Raw genomic sequence first — 19,955 nt, forward strand, 5'->3', positions numbered from 1 at the left:
ATCCCTTTAACTTGTTTATTAAACTGTTGTATAAAATGCAACCATGCACATATTTGAGAAAAATGGCACTCTTACTTGTGTGATATTGCTTAACTATATGATATACAGTAAATAAAAATAAAAACCCACAGTCATTTTTGCCCTCATATCTTTAACTTTCATGGCATTTAACTGCAGTGCATTCTAAAAGGCTTCATCACGCAGTCAGTCATTCGTAACTCTTTTTTTTTTTTAAAGTCGAGTTGAGTTGTTATATTTCTGACATTTCTGCTCGTTTTAAATCAGATACAGATAAAGTAGCATAAAATGCATTAGTGAGAGAGCCATTGCATGTGTGAATTAATCCTACCTGTCTGTGCAGCGTCTCTAATAATAGTGAAGCTGTGGGTTTTACTTCTATATGCTAGAACTTTTTAGTTTCTAAGCTATTTTATTGATAAATCACAGAACAGTGTTGACAACACATTTCTGTGCTATGAATGTTTCTGTGTGCGTAATCTGCACATGATGTGCGCGCTACTGTCTGTACGTGCGAGTATGTGTGTGTGTGTGTGTGTTACAGCAGCGCATTAAGTTAGAACGGCGATTAACTGACCTGTACAATAAACGGTGTAAAACGTGCATTCACCTCATCAATATTGAGTATCCAGATGGTACAAACAAACATAACTTGTGGAGCGCTCTCAGAGTATGCATTTACTTGTCATTTTAACTGACGGAAACGGAGCTTCAAAGATTTCTTATCCTGCGGCCCCCTCTATAGATCAGCATTAGTATTACAGCCAATGTAAATCTGTGGGATTTTGGGGAGTTTTTAAGGTAACGTAATTTACACGAAAACCTTAAGTCTGATCAGCTAGTCAGAACAGCCTGAAGGACTTCTGCCTGTTGTCTTATGCAAGGCAGCCATGTCTTTTAGCCATTTCAAAATCACATGACCAGCGACTAGTCGACATCAAGTTTAACGTGTCATTTCCTACCTTCCATAATGAAGTGTTTTGACGCTCGTCTGACAGTTCTCTTCCTGTTTTCGCCTCTTCTGATTGTGTCCACATGGTAAAAGCCTCCACTCTCAATGTAGTACTGCACCTCAACGTGCATCGCAAACTCTGCCATACCTGTAAACACACACAGATGAGCCATTCCTTTAAATACACTTTGAAACTAATTAATTCATTTTAGTTTAGTTGAACAAGCTAATCAAGTTCTTCGGGATTACTAACAACCCAGGTCTGTAACATACAATTAGAAAAGATTTCACTTGGCTTGTGTCTGACAAATTTGTCATTTGTTTTTTAATTTGTTGTGCTCCAACATTAACTAATTGCAACCAAATTGTGAAATAATTTTGCGTTTGCTGGGTTGTTCACCCAAAACCAGTATGACTTTCTTCAGTAAATGTAACACAAGACTTGTTTTGCTTAATATAATTCTTAAAAAGAACTACTTCTGGGCAAAAGGCACATTTGACTATTTTCAAATGTTCACAAATATTCACTTTAGCAGTTTTCTTAACCACTTTTGACTATGCTCACAGAGATTTGGCGGATCCTTGACGCGATCGCAGACATTAGAGCTGCTTGATTCTGGTTACATTGAAAATCACGTTTATTATTATTTTTGTTTCAAAAAGATATTACGATTCTGAACAGACAACTAAACAAAACATAATTTACTAGAATTTCTGACAAAATGTTGATTACTGTACGTCTATTTAAAATAATTTATTAATTGGAATTAATTATTTTTTTTAAACGGTTTGAATTAATGATAATAAACTAAAATAATTTAACTAGCTTCTGATAGACGGCCGTATGCATTGATTTATGGCGAAAAAATGACCTCTGACCCGACGCATGGCGTACTGATGAAGCGCAGAGGATAGAGCAAATCAAAACACCAGTCACGAATTATAAGTCTAAAACCAAAATTATTTTGATATAAGAGAAGAGGATCTTGAGTTTGTTGCCCAGCCTTATTAGTTTGAACCACGAGAAACATACGCGTCACGAGTTTTCTTTCTATCTGCCGGAAGCTAAATCGCTTTTTTTTTTTATATGGATTTTTGGACAAAAACCCACCGCTTTGCTTCAGAAGGCCATTGGAGTTGTATGGATTATTTTTATTATGGATGGATGCACTTTTTTGGACTTCAAAATCAGGAGGCCATTTATTTCCATTATAAAGCTTGTTAGAGCAATTATATGTTTCAATATAACTCCAATTGTGTTTGTCTGAAAGAAGATGATACTCATATACACCTAGGATGTAATAGCCTAATTTTCATGAGGATGAACTACTTTACGCGGAGGGATATCTTGCTGTGAAGCGGGAGCGATCAGGTACATACATGGGCCGCAGAGGATTCTGCTCTCTCTTAAAGCATTCCTCGAAGGACTATCTTCGCCAATCAAACAATAATTTGTCCAAAAATGACGATTCTCAATGTAGAGTTTGATATGGTCTCTCGGGTGGCATTATAAGGATCGGTTGTAACGTTATAAGGCCCCGAGTTCTTCGCGCCACTCAGGCCTCCTCACCCTAGACCCCAAAACACCGCCGATTTAAATCACATTTATCATCAGATCAAGTCTTTACAGCTTCTGATGACAGAAAAAAGACTATCTTTACGTTTACGTATACGAAATAGTACTCTTTATTTACTAATTGTAAATAGTACTCTTCGATCCACACCAATGTAAGTTAGTAAAAGTCACACAAAAGCTATAACTTTACTTCCCGCAGTGACTAGCGTTTTCAGCTTACAGTCTGGTAACTGATTTCGCATATTCTGCTGTATGCTTTTCTCATTACAGTAATGTATAGGCATATTGAACGAACCCACCTCATTCGTTGTTTGTCCCGCTAAATCTGAACTCGCGGAGCCGCGGGCGCGTTCACCGTTCCCCTCAAGGACCCCAGAACGACGGAGTCTGAGTCAGTGCCTGATTGGAAATTGGTGTATTTTTATGGTTGTTTATGATGTTACACGAGCTTATTCATGTGGAATAAAATACATACATCAATTCATATATTTTAAATTAGGATCTATCACGTGATACAACCAAAAACAACAGGTGGTTTTGAACTAGATTTCATAAATGTAGCCTAATACAAGATGTAGTTGTGGGAGCATGAGGAATACTTGGCTACAGATCTGTTTAAAAAAGGGAAGCATTTGATTTACCTTTTAAAATTTATTTTGTTTCATCACTTTCTGTCTCCTTTACATTAGGCTGTAACCACTGTAATTCATAAGTGAATGTTATGAGACAAGAAACGTGAATTTGTGCATATTTTAAAATAAAATAGGCTACATTTTAATTAAAAAGACATCAAGACATGGCCCTGCTTTACACACGCACACACACATATACACACACACACATACACACACACACACACACACACACACACACACACACACACACACACACACACACACTATACAGACTCAGTATACTGCAAAATTATTGGCACCCTTTACGAAAATGAACAGTTTTCAAAAACAACACATGCAATAAATAATTTTTTGTGCTTAAGTTAAAGGATACACGGCATATCTTTATTTTTACACAGCTTTTTGGAACAAAATAATGTTTTCTGTGGTAACTCAATTAAAAGAACTTCACACAAGATTTCACACAAATTGCCACCCCCATTATTTATATTTGCTAAATCCTCCTTTGACAAGAATAACAGCATTGAGATTATTTCTAACAAGGTTGAGTCCCAGTCTATGGTCCCAAGACAGCAGCAGCAACACAGCCCCAAAGCATCATTTGGGGTGGTGGTGGCGCAATGGATAAGAAGACACATGCCTTTGGTGTGAGAGACCTGGGTTCGAATCCACTGTGAGACACCAATGTGTCCCTGAGCAAGACACTTAACCCCTAGTTGCTCCAGAGGCGTGCGACCTCTGACATATATAGCAATTGTAAGTCGCTTTGGATAAAAGCGTCAGCTAAATGAATAAATGTAAATGTAAATGTAAATCAATGACGCACCACCGTATTCCACAGCGGGAATCAGGTGCTTTCTCTGTACGCACTGCCTTTTACCACCAAACATGACCAATATGTGCATGAACAATATGTTTAATTTTTGTCTCATCTGGCCACATCACACAATACAGGTCAAAGTTACAATATTCTGTGGCTTGCTCTTAGGAAGGGCTTTGTGGTGGATTTTGAAATGTGAAAACCCCAAAATTCAACTAAAAGATGTCTTCCCAAATCTTCTTTGCCTCTCTTATCATCCTCCTCCTCACTGAATGGGAATACTATGTGCATCCGTCCTCTTTCCTGGCAAAATTTCAACTGTTTCATGCTTTTTATATTTTATAATTGCCCTAATTGTGTAAATTGCTAATTTTAATTGACTACTGATTGTTTTATGACTATTCCCTAATCTGTGCAGCGCTACAATCAAATGGACTTGCCCATGTTGATGAATGAGAAAATGATTTAAAAAATATGCAACCTAACATTTATACCATTGGACAGCATGCAGGATATATGCTCATAAACAAAAATGGTGCCAATAATTTTGTTCCATAAATGTTATTAAAAGAATACACTATTACTTATTTTGAAGGAATATTTTTTACTAAATGAATGTGCAATTTCTCCAAAACCTTGTGAGGAAGATTTGAAATATTATTATATAATATTAATATATCAACTATTTTTGTGTAATTTTTTTTTAGGGCTGGCAATAATTTTGGAGTTGACTGTATAAATATTTGTTCCCTTTTCAAAATGCATCAGAGACAGAGTCATTCCAGTTCTCCCAAAATAACTGATCTGTTGTGAGCACAAGACATTTACAAGAGTCACTATAAGATTAAAGGCAGATTTGAATAGAAAACTTAAATTGCCTTTTCAGGACAAGAGTATTCTTCATAAAGGCCAGATTGGGGCATGTTGTCACAATTTCAAATTGTAAATGCTGTTATCTTAGTCAGGTGATTAATTAGCTTTAATATTTACAGCATTTGCTCGCTGATAATTCTAACAGACTTGTTTGTGAGTTACAGCATCCAGGGCGGGCAAGCGGCGCGCTGACGTCACGTGTGTGTGTGTGAGTGTGTGTGTGTGACGATCCACCAATAGGAAGCGTTTGTTGTTTCTGCTTCCTGATGTTGATGATGCAGAGCGGATGCTGAGGATGAGGATCTCGCGCAAAGGTTCGTTTTCTGTTCCTCTTGTAATATATCACTAATGACAGCGCATAATTACCTGTTAATAACATAAGAGTCTACTTCATATACAGGCGCAAGTTAATATTGTAATGTTATATAATAGTATTTGCTGGGAAAGATCATCGTCATCACCGTCATGTACGGGGTCGCGCTTGACGTCACGCGCGTTTGAGACTGTGTGATGGTGATTGTTGTTCATTGTGTTCCTGTGTGTCTAACTGAACCTGTACACAATATTACCATAGAATACCACAATTATTTAAATGAGTAGCCTATGGGATCGCCCTGTGTAAGACGAGTCTGTCAGTTGTTTGTTGGTATGTGTGTCTCAAGCCTAATTACAGTATGTATTGCAGTAATTATAGTATTTTTGCGAAAACTATTATGATTGCCATGGCAAATTGTGTTGAGGGAACTTAAAGTTATTTTCCTGTGCCATTCTGACTTTCACTGTTATTGGGCAAAAATTCATGAACAGGTTTTTAAGAGAGTGATACACCTCGTCATATTTTGGTGCCTGTTCATATACAGTGTTTTTTTAGTATCATTGATGTATACTATTAGGTTTAGTCCCTAATTAGTTCCTAATGAGCATGACAGCAGTATTTTAAGCTGCTTTGTGTATCGTAAAAGCTGTAAATAAAATTGACTTGATGTAAAGTGCTTCGTCAGAACAAACATTACAGGACCGCAGTCATTCTTCATCAGAAAACACTGAGTATCTCTCAGTCTCTGTTAGAGTATAGAGTGAATATGAACTTCTGCGTTTGGTTTTATTCAGGAGAAAGCCTCTTCCGCACCATGATCAGATGGAAACACTGCTTTATGTGACAGAAGTCAGGGGTCATCGCAAAGGTGAGTCGTGCATTGTGTTTAATTTCACAAGCTATCAGTATTATAATATTACTATGACTAATAAACAGATATAGTTCAGACTCTAGATTCTGATTGGATGTGAAATAACAGACACAGTCTAATTTATGAATAATGTGTCACTCATCAGCTGTAAACAAATAATTCTAGTTCTTCCTCGTATTGATCAAATCCTTCTCTGTACTTTCACATCACTCTATAGTTGGGGAGTAACGGTACACTGAAGTCATGGTTCGGTACGTACCTCGGTTTTGGGATCACGGTTCGATACGAGTTCGGTACAACAGGAAAAAGCAACAGATCCCCAATGCTAGGTTTCTTTTCATTTATTTTGAACAGACAGTAGTGCAAATTACAGTTTGTTCTACCTAGTGGCATTTAGTCCCCTAGTTGGTCCAGTACAGCCTCTTTAGTGGATTAAGTACTAAGCACTAAACAGAATGCATAGTTCATATTTTTTTGTAGGGCTGATAAAAAACAACTAAAGGTATTTGGTCATAATCAATCAAAATAATTCAAAATAAATGGAAACTTGTGCAGAAATTAGTTTTCTTTGCGCATGAGAGTTCATTAACATGAGGTGACAATGGCGTTTGCACAGAAATATGAACGAGAAAAATAGCCTACTTCACCTTTCCACGAGGAGACGGCGAGTGAATCGGCACCTGAGGCTTCATATCTCCAGGACACTCGTATTTCATAACTGGACTGGATGAGACTTCCACGACACAAATCGCCACAATGCCAAATTATTTTGTCTCATTATAACAGCGTAAACAACTTAAAATACTCTGTCATTTATGGTCATAAAGATAAGAGTAAGGCATCACTCGAAACTATACAGAGTCTAGTTTTATTTGTGTACACACAAAATAAACAAAACATTGTGCTTTTGTCAAATTAAGAAAACAAACAGGATGCCGCTTTCTGCCGTTTCAGTTTCCTTTCCGGGAAGTTTGTGGAGCGCGTCACAGCGTTTAGGCTACTAGCAAGATATTGCGTGCATCTGAACTCATTTTGGGTTGGTGGGAGCCTCTTATTCTTCTGCTCTTTTTCCTGTTGTGGTGGTTAGCAAATAATGTTGCATTACCACACGCGCCCTTCTGGACTGGAGTGTGGATCGTCTATGACTGACTGTATTCATCGTCTGACTGTATTCATCGTCTGACTGTATTCATCGTCTGACTGTATTCATCGTCTGACTGTATTCATCGTCTGACTGTATTCATCGTCTGACTGTATTCATCGTCTGACTGTATTCATCGTTTGACTGTATTCATCGTCTGACTGTATTCATCGTCTGACTGTATTCATCGTCTGACTGTATTCCTCATCTGACTGTATTCCTCATCTGACTGTATTCATCATCTGACTGTATTCATCATCTGTCTGTATTCCTCATCTGACTGTATTCATCATCTGACTGTATTCATCGTCTGACTGTATTCATCGTCTGACTATTCCTCGTCTGACTGTATTCATCGTCTGACTGTAGTATTCATCATCTGACTGTATTCATCGTCTGACTGTATTCATCATCTGACTGTATTCCTCGTCTGACTGTATTCATCGTCTGATTGTATTCATCATCTGACTGTATTCATCGTCTGACTGTATTCATCATCTGACTGTATTCATCATCTGACTGTATTCATCGTCTGACTGTATTCATCGTCTGACTGTATTCCTCATCTGACTGTATTCATCGTCTGACTGTATTCATCATCTGACTGTATTCATCATCTGTCTGTATTCATCATCTGACTGTATTCATCGTCTGACTGTATTCATCATCTGACTGTATTCATCGTCTGACTGTATTCATCGTCTGACTGTATTCATCATCTGACTGTATTCATCGTCTGACTGTATTCATCGTCTGACTGTATTCATCATCTGACTGTATTCATCGTCTGACTGTATTCATCATCTGACTGTATTCATCGTCTGACTGTATTCATCATCTGACTGTATTCATCGTCTGACTGTATTCATCGTCTGACTGTATTCATCGTCTGACTGTATTCCTCATCTGACTGTATTCATCGTCTGACTGTATTCATCGTCTGACTATTCCTCGTCTGACTGTATTCATCGTCTGACTGTATTCATCGTCTGACTGTATTCATCATCTGACTGTATTCATCGTCTGACTGTATTCATCATCTGACTGTATTCATCGTCTGACTGTATTCATCATCTGACTGTATTCATCGTCTGATTGTATTCATCATCTGACTGTATTCATCATCTGACTGTATTCATCATCTGACTGTATTCATCGTCTGACTGTATTCATCATCTGACTGTATTCATCGTCTGATTGTATTCATCGTCTGACTGTATTCATCGTCTGACTGTATTCATCATCTGACTGTATTCATCATCTGACTGTATTCATCGTCTGACTGTATTCATCGTCTGACTGTATTCCTCATCTGACTGTATTCATCGTCTGACTGTATTCATCATCTGACTATATTCATCGTCTGACTGTATTCATCATCTGACTATATTCATCATCTGACTGTTTTCATCGTCTGACTGTATTCATCGTCTGACTGTATTCATCGTCTGACTGTATTCCTCGTCTGACTGTATTCATCGTCTGACTGTATTCATCGTCTGACTGTATTCATCGTCTGACTATATTCATCATCTGACTGTATTCATCATCTGACTGTATTCATCGTCTGACTGTATTCATCGTCTGACTGTATTCATCATCTGACTGTATTCCTCGTCTGACTGTATTCATCATCTGACTGTATTCATCATCTGACTATATTCATCGTCTGACTGTATTCATCATCTGACTGTATTCCTCGTCTGACTGTATTCATCGTCTGACTGTATTCATCGTCTGACTGTATTCATCATCTGACTGTATTCATCGTCTGACTGTATTCATCGTCTGACTATATTCATCATCTGACTATATTCATCGTCTGACTGTATTCATCCTCTGACTGTATTCATCGTCTGACTGTATTCATCGTCTGACTGTATTCATCATCTGACTGTATTCCTCGTCTGACTGTATTCATCGTCTGACTGTATTCATCGTCTGACTGTATTCATCATCTGACTGTATTCATCGTCTGACTGTATTCATCATCTGACTGTATTCCTCGTCTGACTGTATTCATCGTCTGACTGTATTCCTCGTCTGACTGTATTCATCATCTGACTGTATTCATCATCTGACTGTATTTATCGTCTGACTGTATTCATCATCTGACTATAGTCATCGTCTGACTGTATTCATCGTCTGACTGTATTCATCATCTGACTGTATTCCTCGTCTGACTGTATTCATCGTCTGACTGTATTCATCGTCTGACTGTATTCATCGTCTGACTGTATTCATCGTCTGACTGTATTCATCATCTGACTGTATTCCTCGTCTGACTGTATTCATCGTCTGACTGTATTCATCATCTGACTGTATTTATCGTCTGACTGTATTCATCATCTGACTATAGTCATCGTCTGACTGTATTCATCGTCTGACTGTATTCATCATCTGACTGTATTCCTCGTCTGACTGTATTCATCGTCTGACTGTATTCATCGTCTGACTGTATTCATCGTCTGACTGTATTCATCGTCTGACTGTATTCATCATCTGACTGTATTCATCGTCTGACTGTATTCATCGTCTGACTGTATTCATCATCTGACTGTATTCCTCGTCTGACTGTATTCATCATCTGACTGTATTCATCATCTGACTATATTCATCATCTGACTGTATTCATCATCTGACTGTATTCATCGTCTGACTGTATTCATCATCTGACTGTATTCATCATCTGACTATATTCATCATCTGACTGTATTCATCATCTGACTATATTCATCATCTGACTGTATTCATCATCTGACTGTATTCATCGTCTGACTGTATTCATCGTCTGACTGTATTCATCGTCTGACTGTATTCATCGTCTGACTGTATTCCTCGTCTGACTGTATTCATCATCTGACTATATTCATCATCTGACTGTATTCATCATCTGACTGTATTCATCGTCTGACTGTATTCATCGTCTGACTGTATTCATCATCTGACTGTATTCATCATCTGACTGTATTCATCATCTGACTGTATTCATCATCTGACTATATTCATCATCTGACTGTATTCATCATCTGACTGTATTCATCGTCTGACTGTATTCATCGTCTGACTGTATTCATCATCTGACTGTATTCATCATCTGACTGTATTCATCATCTGACTGTATTCATCATCTGACTGTATTCATCGTCTGACTGTATTCATCATCTGACTGTATTCATCATCTGACTGTATTCATCATCTGACTGTATTCATCATCTGACTGTATTCATCGTCTGACTGTATTCATCATCTGACTATATTCATCATCTGACTGTATTCATCGTCTGACTGTATTCATCGTCTGACTGTATTCATCATCTGACTGTATTCCTCGTCTGACTGTATTCATCATCTGACTGTATTCATCATCTGACTGTATTCATCATCTGACTGTATTCATCGTCTGACTGTATTCATCGTCTGACTGTATTCATCGTCTGACTGTATTCATCGTCTGACTGTATTCATCGTCTGACTGTATTCATCGTCTGACTGTATTCATCGTCTGACTATATTCATCGTCTGACTGTATTCATCGTCTGACTGTATTCATCATCTGACTGTATTCATCATCTGACTGTATTCATCGTCTGACTGTATTCATCGTCTGACTGTATTCATCATCTGACTGTATTCATCGTCTGACTGTATTCATCGTCTGACTGTATTCATCGTCTGACTGTATTCATCGTCTGACTGTATTCCTCGTCTGACTGTATTCATCATCTGACTGTATTCATCGTCTGACTGTATTCATCGTCTGACTGTATTCATCATCTGGCTGTATTCATCATCTGACTATATTCATCATCTGACTGTATTCCTCGTCTGACTTTATTCCTCGTCTGACTGTATTCCTCGTCTGACTGTATTCATCATCTGACTATATTCATCATCTGACTGTATTCATCATCTGACTGTATTCATCATCTGACTGTATTCATCATCTGACTATATTCCTCGTCTAACTGTATTCCTCGTCTGACTGTATTCCTCGTCTGACTGTATGTGCCGAACTGTGATGGTTCAGGATAAATGCATGTACCATTACACCCTAGAAAACCTGACCTAACATAGTACAGTCATGCCAGAGATATACCATGTTATAAACAATATTGAAGAATCATTACCAGTTTGCACATACTGTAAAGTTAATTTGTTAACATTAGTTAACTACCATAGTTAACACTAAGAACGAACAATACTTTTACAGCATTTAATAATCTTAGTTAATATTAATTTCAACATTTACTAATACATGATTCAAATAATAGGTTGTATTTGTTAACATTAATGCACTGCGAACTAACATGAACAAACAATGAACAGCTGTATTTTTATTAACTAACATTAACAAAGATGAATAAATACTGTAACAAATGTTTTGTTCATTTTTATTTAATACATTAACTAATGTTAACTACTAACAAACCGTATTGTAAAGTGTTACCTATATATTTTCTCTGTGTTGCGCAGGTGGACACTGGCCTCGCTCCACATGTGTGTGAACACAAGAGAGACCGGAGGCCTGCTGGAGGGTTATTAATGACCAGAAATGTGCCACTTCAGAAGTGTTTTCAAAACTACAGATCCATCGGCTGGTTCTGGTTCCTGTGGACAATTGCCCTTTCTAGCTGATAGACAAATATGGCAATGAAAGACTATCTGCTCGATGCAGCCCAGCAGATTCGAATGGCGCTGGACCGAGAAGTCAATGAAGATTATGAGGCAGCGTTCAGCTACTATAAGAATGGAGTCGATCTGCTGCTCAATGGAGTTCAAGGTACTTTACTGTTGAGTTTTCTAGCTTTATAAGAGCTCATCAAATTATATAGTGACTGAAAATGATTACTGACAGTGTGAAAAACACATTTTGTCAAACTTTCAGTTATCGTTACCAATCCTAGTAAAAATGTCATCTATCATTTTCAGTACCATAGAAAACCTTAAATGTAACTATTTGGAAATAGAAAAAATGGTAACACTTTACAATAAAGTTTGTTAGTTAACATTAGTTAATGTATTAACTAACATGAACTAACCATAAGCACATTTGTTACAGTATTTATTCATCTTTGTTAATGTTAGTTAATAAAAATACAGCTGTTCATTGTTTGTTCATGTTAACAAATACAACCTATGGTTTTAATAATGTATTAGTAAATGTTGAAATTAATATGAACTAAGATTAATAAATGTTGAAGAAGTATTGTTCATTCTTAGTTCATGTTAACTAAGGTAGTTAACTAATGTTAAATAATGAACCTTATTGTAAAGTGTTATAAAAAAAATGTTTATGAAATGTTTATGCTGATAATACAATTCTAAGTAATATATTTGTCAGGTTGGGGTGGAAGGAATAATTGAAGCGATATCTAATTTTAAATAAGAAATAAATAATCCAAAAGAAGACGACGAACACAGATATGAAACCCAAGCATAACGACGAGCAAAGACATGCGTAGAGAAGAGAGAACTGAAACATAGGGCTGCAAATAAACAGAGTAAATGGGGAACTAGAGAAGTCACAGGTGTGGAGAATCAGTAGCTGAGGGTGAAGAACAACCTTAGAGATCAAGGCAACCATGAAAACAGAAGCTAAACCACAGGAAACGCAAAGACAGGTACAACGGCACGAAATAAACTTCAAAATAAGAGTGTACAGACAGGGCTGTCGAAGATACATTAAAACAGCATGTTGCCTTCAAATATTGTTCAGCTAAATAAACATTGCTTTGAAAGTGGAAATCCAGTAATAAGAAACACATCGCAGGGAACAGAACAAGTGCACTGCAAGATGTTTTCATCCATTCATTGCTATTGTTATTATCACAATGTCAGTCATTGCAAAGTTTTGGGGGGATGTCACTGGTTTCTGTAAACATCAGTATAAACAAAATTTGTTGTGGGCCACGACGCAAAAACGGTCAGCCACTGTGTTTAAAACTAGTTTTAAAAATTGTGGTTTTGCAATACCAAATACATAGAGGTAATCACTCAAAAAAAAAAGATAAAACTGTACAAATGAAACTTAACTTGAACTTAACTTGAGGTAGTAGTTGTGTATTTCCAAAATAAAGTCCACACATTTTTATTTTTATTTTTTTTATTTTTTTGTGATTCAACATTCAGATCAAATGTAAGTGTACCCGAGTTTTCATCGGCAGTCCCCTTGCCAGATGTTAATAGGCATCCTAAAATAGTAAATTGTTATAATACAATAAAATTATTTATACAATAGACAAATAAAAATCGCTTGTTAATACCACTAACAAGGCTCAAAATAGCCCCACACTAACACGGTAGCATAATGAGGGTCGCTACATGCAAACCGAAGCATTGAGAACTTTGTCAGTGTCCAGACAGTTTAATAAGAAGATATTTTATACATATAGTCAACTTCGCGTATACAGGCAGAAGCCATCTTTGAAAAACAGTCTCTACCAGTCGATCTACGAACGCATATAGAATCTCATATGGTCTCGTTCACATCTCACCAGTTGGATCGGCGTTCGTAGATCGATTGATAGAGTCTGTTTTTCAAAGATGGCTTCTGCCTGTATACGCGAAGTTGACTATATGTATAAAATATCTTCTTATTAAACTGTCTGGACACTGACAAAGTTCTCAATGCTTCGGTTTGCATGTAGGGACCCTCATTATGCTACCGTGTTAGTGTGGGGCTATTTTGAGCCTTGTTAGTGGTATTAACAAGCGATTTTTATTTGTCATTACTCCATGCCCCATATACTAGCGTTATACTAGCGTTATAGGCTAAACTGTTTTTAGAGATAAAACTATTTACATTCGATAATCATGAAAACAAATCTCAGATAACGGTTGACTAGGTAACAATGTGTAATTAGACCAACGGTTCATTTTGCGCTGGAGTTCTCCTTTAACATTAATCTTAAATGAGTAATAGGATGGGGACTCTCTAATTAATGTTGGTACTGAGTTCCATTGATGTGATGCTGTAAATGAAAAGATGTGATGCTGACGAAAGGTGCAGTCCCTCCTAGCTGCACGTCTTGTAACTCTGTTCGCATTCGATTTAAAGTTGATAAGGCCAAACAAAGGCGGAGGAGCTAAACTGTGCATGATCTTATAAAACTAAACAAACATTTCTGTATTTGATGAGGTTTTCCCAACTAAGCAATTTATACTTCATTAGAATATGGTGGTAACGAATTGGCTTTTTGTCTAAAATTTGAAGTGCTTGTTTGTATAACGATTTCAGTGGTTTTAAGGCTGTAGAGTAGAGTGTGCGTTAGACCAACTTATTATCAAACAGTAAGTGGCGTGTCTAAATTATTAAACAGTGATGTGGGAGAGAATCAACGAGTGGAAATATACCTTAGCTGCCTCAGTTGATAGGAGGTTTCTGATATCCCTGAAATTAGCCAAACTGAACTTTACTTTATTACAGACCCTCTTTATGTGGGTTTTGAAGGCAAGATTTGAGTCTAAGTGTAGTCCCAAATACTTGTATTCTGAGACAACAAATAAATGTAGAGAATTTAAACAAATTCACAAACAAATGAATTACATCTCTGAATATCAGAATTGGAGATGTAATTTTAATTTGTGAGCATTTGTTTGAGAAGAAAGACAAAATATAACTTATATTTGCATATATGGTTGGATTCCACCTGTCGCCATCCAGAGTTTTGAAAAACGTTCCACGATAATATCCAATGAAAAGAAGAAGAGAAGACGCAAGCGTAGGTTCATTTATTATGAGGGCGATACATCATTTAAATCACAGCATGAACTATTTAGATTTGGAAAAGGAAAACCAAAAACACTTGCATCCTCTGATCTGTCTGGGAACTATATTGTTTGATCATTTTGATAATTACATGATTTAGATAGGAAAAGTCTTCTAAAATGGCAGATGGTTGGATAGATAACATTAAGACTGTGGGTCCATCATAGATCTCCAGGCTAATGCAGTCTGCCGTGTCTTACAGTGGATCCAAATAAAGAGAGACGTGAAGCCGTGAAGCGGAAGACCACTCAATATCTGAAGCGAGCCGAGGAGATCTTCATCTCTTACTTACAGGACAACATCTCTAAAGGATCCTCTCATTTAGGAGTAGGTGACAAATGTGCATAAGGAGATCTTGCTGAACATGATTTTTCTCTTTTGATTTGATTTTTTTTTTAACTTTTATGGCCAATTCACAATTCACTCCTTCAACCCGAATAATCAAATTACTAAGCAACCACTGAATTGAATAAGACAAAATATTATTTTAAAGCTTAGAAACTCTATTAACGAGTGCTGAGTAGTCCCTCTTAACAAGAGTGTACCGTCCGTGTATAATAATAATCATAAAATAAAATAACAATCATCATTTTCAAAACTACTGCCGTGAACAACACAAAATCTGTCATTTGAAAAAATCTGAACTTTTCAATTTGATAAACTTCTAAGTTGTGCTTAGTTATTTGCTGATAAATAAATAAAAGTTTTCTTAATTTATGATTACTATAGTTTTGGAGTTAAGTCCTTACTTTTGTTTATGTTACTCTAAAAATGCCTTCAGGGCTTAAGGGGTTAAATGTGGATAAGTAACTTTATTCACTTATCTAAAGTTTAACGTGAATAAATTGTAACAGAAATATATTACTAGTATAGAGTAGAATGTACTTTGTAATACTCAAAGTAATAGTAATAAAAATGCATTTTAATTGTAAACACACAATTTCTAAAAAGATAAAATATAAAACGTATTTAAGTTTTATGAATTCAATTGATTAGACATGCGTTTTTTTATGACTAAGATGCCTTAAATATGTAATTAAACACACACACACACACAAAAAGTATATATAACAAATGGAATTCAGGAAAACATTAAATTAATTTTATGGGGCTCTAAAAATATAATTTATTTACATTTTTAATTAATTGTTCAATAAGTTTCATTATTTCAATCAATTAGACATGCTTTTTGAGTACAACATTTTTATTTTACAATTGAAATGGAATCCAGAAAAATGTAAATGGGGGAGAAAACCCCCCAGAAACCCCACCCCACTTCAACTGCCGATATCGCTCTGACTTTAAATGCTCGAACTCTTTAAAGCAGGATGGATTCTGATTGGCTGTCGATGTTTTTATAGTTCATAAGCTGGACAAAATCACTCTAAAAGTAATTCTAACGATGTCGTTCCTCTGTGGTGTTATAGTTGTAGTTGTGGACTTCGCTTTTCTCTTAGAGTTAGAGCGATTATTAAACCTTTATAATTCGCCTTTGGCTAAGCCACACCCTAGAATGCAGATGGACCAATCACAGCGCAGCCACGAACGAGCTCCCACAGCGGTCCGACACTTTTTCACAGCGCTCCATTGACTTTAACTCGGGCGTCTCATGTGTTTGGTCTCGGCAGGCTATTACCGTCGTCGTTTTATCAAAAATATGGTTGAACGTTGTGCCTGGGGCGTTTGTAACACAGATACGCGTTTCCCAGAGAGGTTGGAGGGGTGTCTGTTTTTTTCCCTTCCCAAAACCGGTCAAATCCTGACAAGTGTCGTCTTTGGATTAAACTGTGTGGACGTCCTCAGTCAGCGAAACCCCTCAAGATCAACAACACACTTTTGTCTCTAAGATACATTTAGCTTTTAACCTTACTGTGAAGTTATACTAGTTAGACAGTTTTATGCTGGTTTAGGTCATGATTTCAGTTCTCTACCCTAATTGTTGATACGCTAGCACACGCTGCTAATAAATACAACTTTATACTGGCGTAGTCCGTTTGCTTTGTAATAACGATTATAGAAGTGAACAGAGACCTACAGTACCCAGCTTTGCATGAACAGTGTTGCTCCTGATATAGTGAGTCACAGTCTCCGTCTCCATTAGGATATGCAGTGGGTCATGTTTTGACTGTGACCGTTATGCTTTTGCCTCTATTTGGATCTTGTTGTTGTTGCGTTTCGCCGGTATGTCTTGAATAAAGCCTTCGAACGCACACTGAGCCCCTTTTGCCTACTTCTATCGGACACTTTATTTGCTGCTTTATAAAAGTTTGATAAAAGTTCAGCAGGAAGAGCGTCACAGCATAAGCCATGTTGATACCAAACCAGAGCCCAGATGAAGTTGACGGACGTAGCGACAGTAACTAAGGGGGGCGGGGCTTAGCTAAAGGTGAATTATTGTCCTTGGAGTGAACAGGTCTTAAGTGGGCCGCGGTTCTTGCCAGAATAAGCTGCAATGTGATCTTGGTGCTATTAGTTAATATCCTGACTATGTTTTTGTCTCTGACACATGTTATTTTCCTGGTCATCAGGGTTATAGTAGCTTACGCTTTCGGTCGATCAGACATCTAAGTTCGCCGGTGGAGAACCTGGCGATGTGCAGGGTGGTTGGAATCATTGATAAGGTACAGTATGTGGAAACATCTGCTCCTCTCATGCTTCTCATGGCTTACAACGAGTCAGCAATTCTCTATATGCCAGGACATTGGAAGTGCAATAGTTATAACAGTTATAAATGTGTGTTTTCCACAGGTGCTGACGGTCGAAAGTCTGATAAGCAAGGAGACTTTTATTGTTAAGGTAGGCATTTGACACAGAAGTATTCTAGTGTGTGGGTTCCTCTCAGAAGTGAGCGGGAATCAGGCCATCGGGGCCGACACTATGTTGCTGTCTGACTCTGGGCTGCTATTACACTGAAAAAAACTACTTGTAAGATTTACTTAATAAAATCCTCGTAACAATTTGCACAAGTATATTTTAAGTAAATTTTACTGCTCTAATATCAAGTACAACTCGCATGTCATTATCAAGTAAAATCTACTTAGTATTGAACGTAACACTCATGAAGAAATTAAGTAAAAATTACCTATTTACATTTAATTTAGAAGCTATATTTATTTAAAGTAATTAAGTAAAGTTTATTTATTGTTTTATAATTAGGAAGCTTGCTTTTATGAAATAAATAAGTAGATTTTATTTAAGTTTTTTTGTTGAGATTTTCATTTACTTAGTTTTATTAAATTATAATAATGTAAACATTGGTAATTAACTTTTTATAAATAATCATGAACATAAATAACTGAACATTTTCTCTATTTTTCACAAACCACACAACTAAAGTACAATTAAACAGTTTATTTTTCAGTCATCCAAAAATGGACATTCACAGTCATCTCTTGACACAGGTGCATTCAGTTAAACTTCAGAATTCTACTGTAACTCTTGTTTTAAACTTAAAAATGTATTTTTAAAAAATTCATGCAAAACATTCAACATTCTCCATCAGCACCATGGACGACCCGTATTTGAATGATGTGCTGAGTGGTGTCACTGCAGCTGTCCTCCTGCATACAGAAGAAAAATTATAATTCTTTTGAGAAACAATAATAGAATTTCTGGAATTATTTGAAGTGACTTCATTATCACAACAGAATGAACACATACACATACTAAAAAAGACCATATGGTTTCGATTATGTTAACCCTTTGATGCGTACGATTAAACCGGTGTGATTATAGTGCATTTCAGGCATTTAAATACACCCAAGTATAATTACCACACACATTGTGTAGGTAACTATAAAGTTTACTCTTTTTTTTCTCCCACTGCACCGGCCTCTTACTTTCTCGTATTTTGGGAGAAGTGGATGTATTTACGCGTTGTAAATCCAACAGATCCTATTCTCTAAATTCCAGTGCATTCTAACATGGCGTACTAACATGGCGATGCCAAGTAACGTGATCATTATAAACGACAAAACACATACACGTTTTTGAGAATAGGATTATCTGATATTATCAGATATCAGAAATTTAAAACAAGTGATACATGTGACAAACTGCAGCCACAATCACAATTTTTACTGTTTAATACAGTAAAGCTACTTTAAAGCAATTTATATTGTACAAAAAGCTATGTGTGCGTGCATGTATGAGAAATACATTAAAGGGATAGTTCACTTTGAAATAAAATGTTGGTATGTTTTAGCTTACCTCAAGGGCATCCAAGATGTAGGTGTCTTTTTTTCCGCAGTAGTTTCAATTTTGATATTTTTAGGTCAAATCGTTCTTATCTGACAGTCATATCATGCAGGTCTATGGTCACTGTCTCAAAGAGCATGCACAGAGCCCAAATTAAAACAATTCCCCATCGTCCAAATTAAACAATTCTCCATCGTCCAAATTAAACAATTCCCCATCGTAAGTACACATTGATGGCCTAAGACACGAAACGAGCGGTTTGTGTGAGAAAACGAACGGTATTTATATAGTTTTTACCTCTTGTAACACAGCCACGACCAAGTGATCTGTGGGCGCGAGCGCATCCTGGTGTGTGACGTGTGCGCAGACTGGTGCATAGATGTATACACTAGATGTCGCCTTGGCTACGGCAGTTCATTGGAACGAATGTCTTTAATGCGAGATCTAGTGTATATATATCTATGCACCAGTCTGTGTACACGTCACACAGAAGGAAGCGCCCGCGCCCTCAGATCACTTGGTCGTGACTTACGATGAGGAATTGTTTAATTCGGACGATGGGGAATTGTTTTAATTTGGACTCTGTGCATGCTCTTTGAGACAATGACCATAGACCTGCATGATATGACTGTCAGACAAGAACGGTTTGACCTAAAAATATAAAAATTGAAACTACTGCGGAAACAAAGACACCTACATCTTGGATGCCCTTGAGGTAAGCTAAAACATACCAACATTTAATTTCAAAGTGAACTATCCCTTTAAGTACATATTATTTCCAAAAA

The 19,955-nt window shown here is 36.9% G+C and overlaps 1 protein-coding gene across 3 annotated transcripts in view; it reads left to right on the plus strand.

Annotated features, from left to right (window-relative positions):
* Positions 1 to 5,112: 5,112 nt before the first annotated feature.
* The window catches only part of rps6kl1 (ribosomal protein S6 kinase-like 1), a 33,130-nt gene continuing 18,287 nt past the window's right edge, over positions 5,113 to 19,955 (plus strand). The window contains exons 1-6 of one of the 3 annotated variants that reach the window (XM_079633450.1): positions 5,113 to 5,188; positions 5,985 to 6,058; positions 11,679 to 11,985; positions 15,176 to 15,300; positions 17,502 to 17,594; positions 17,722 to 17,769. In XM_079633450.1, coding sequence (XP_079489576.1) covers positions 11,850 to 11,985; positions 15,176 to 15,300; positions 17,502 to 17,594; positions 17,722 to 17,769 — 402 coding nt within the window. In that variant the 5' untranslated portion in view covers positions 5,113 to 5,188; positions 5,985 to 6,058; positions 11,679 to 11,849. Of the gene's footprint in view, positions 5,189 to 5,984; positions 6,059 to 11,678; positions 11,986 to 15,175; positions 15,305 to 17,501; positions 17,595 to 17,721; positions 17,770 to 19,955 lie in introns of those variants that run through there. The other 2 variants (XM_079633451.1, XM_079633452.1) reach the window with 2 other exon arrangements.

Source organism: Phoxinus phoxinus (assembly GCF_949152265.1).
Source record: "Phoxinus phoxinus genome assembly, chromosome: 13".
NCBI classification, from domain to species: Eukaryota; Metazoa; Chordata; class Actinopteri; order Cypriniformes; family Leuciscidae; genus Phoxinus; species Phoxinus phoxinus.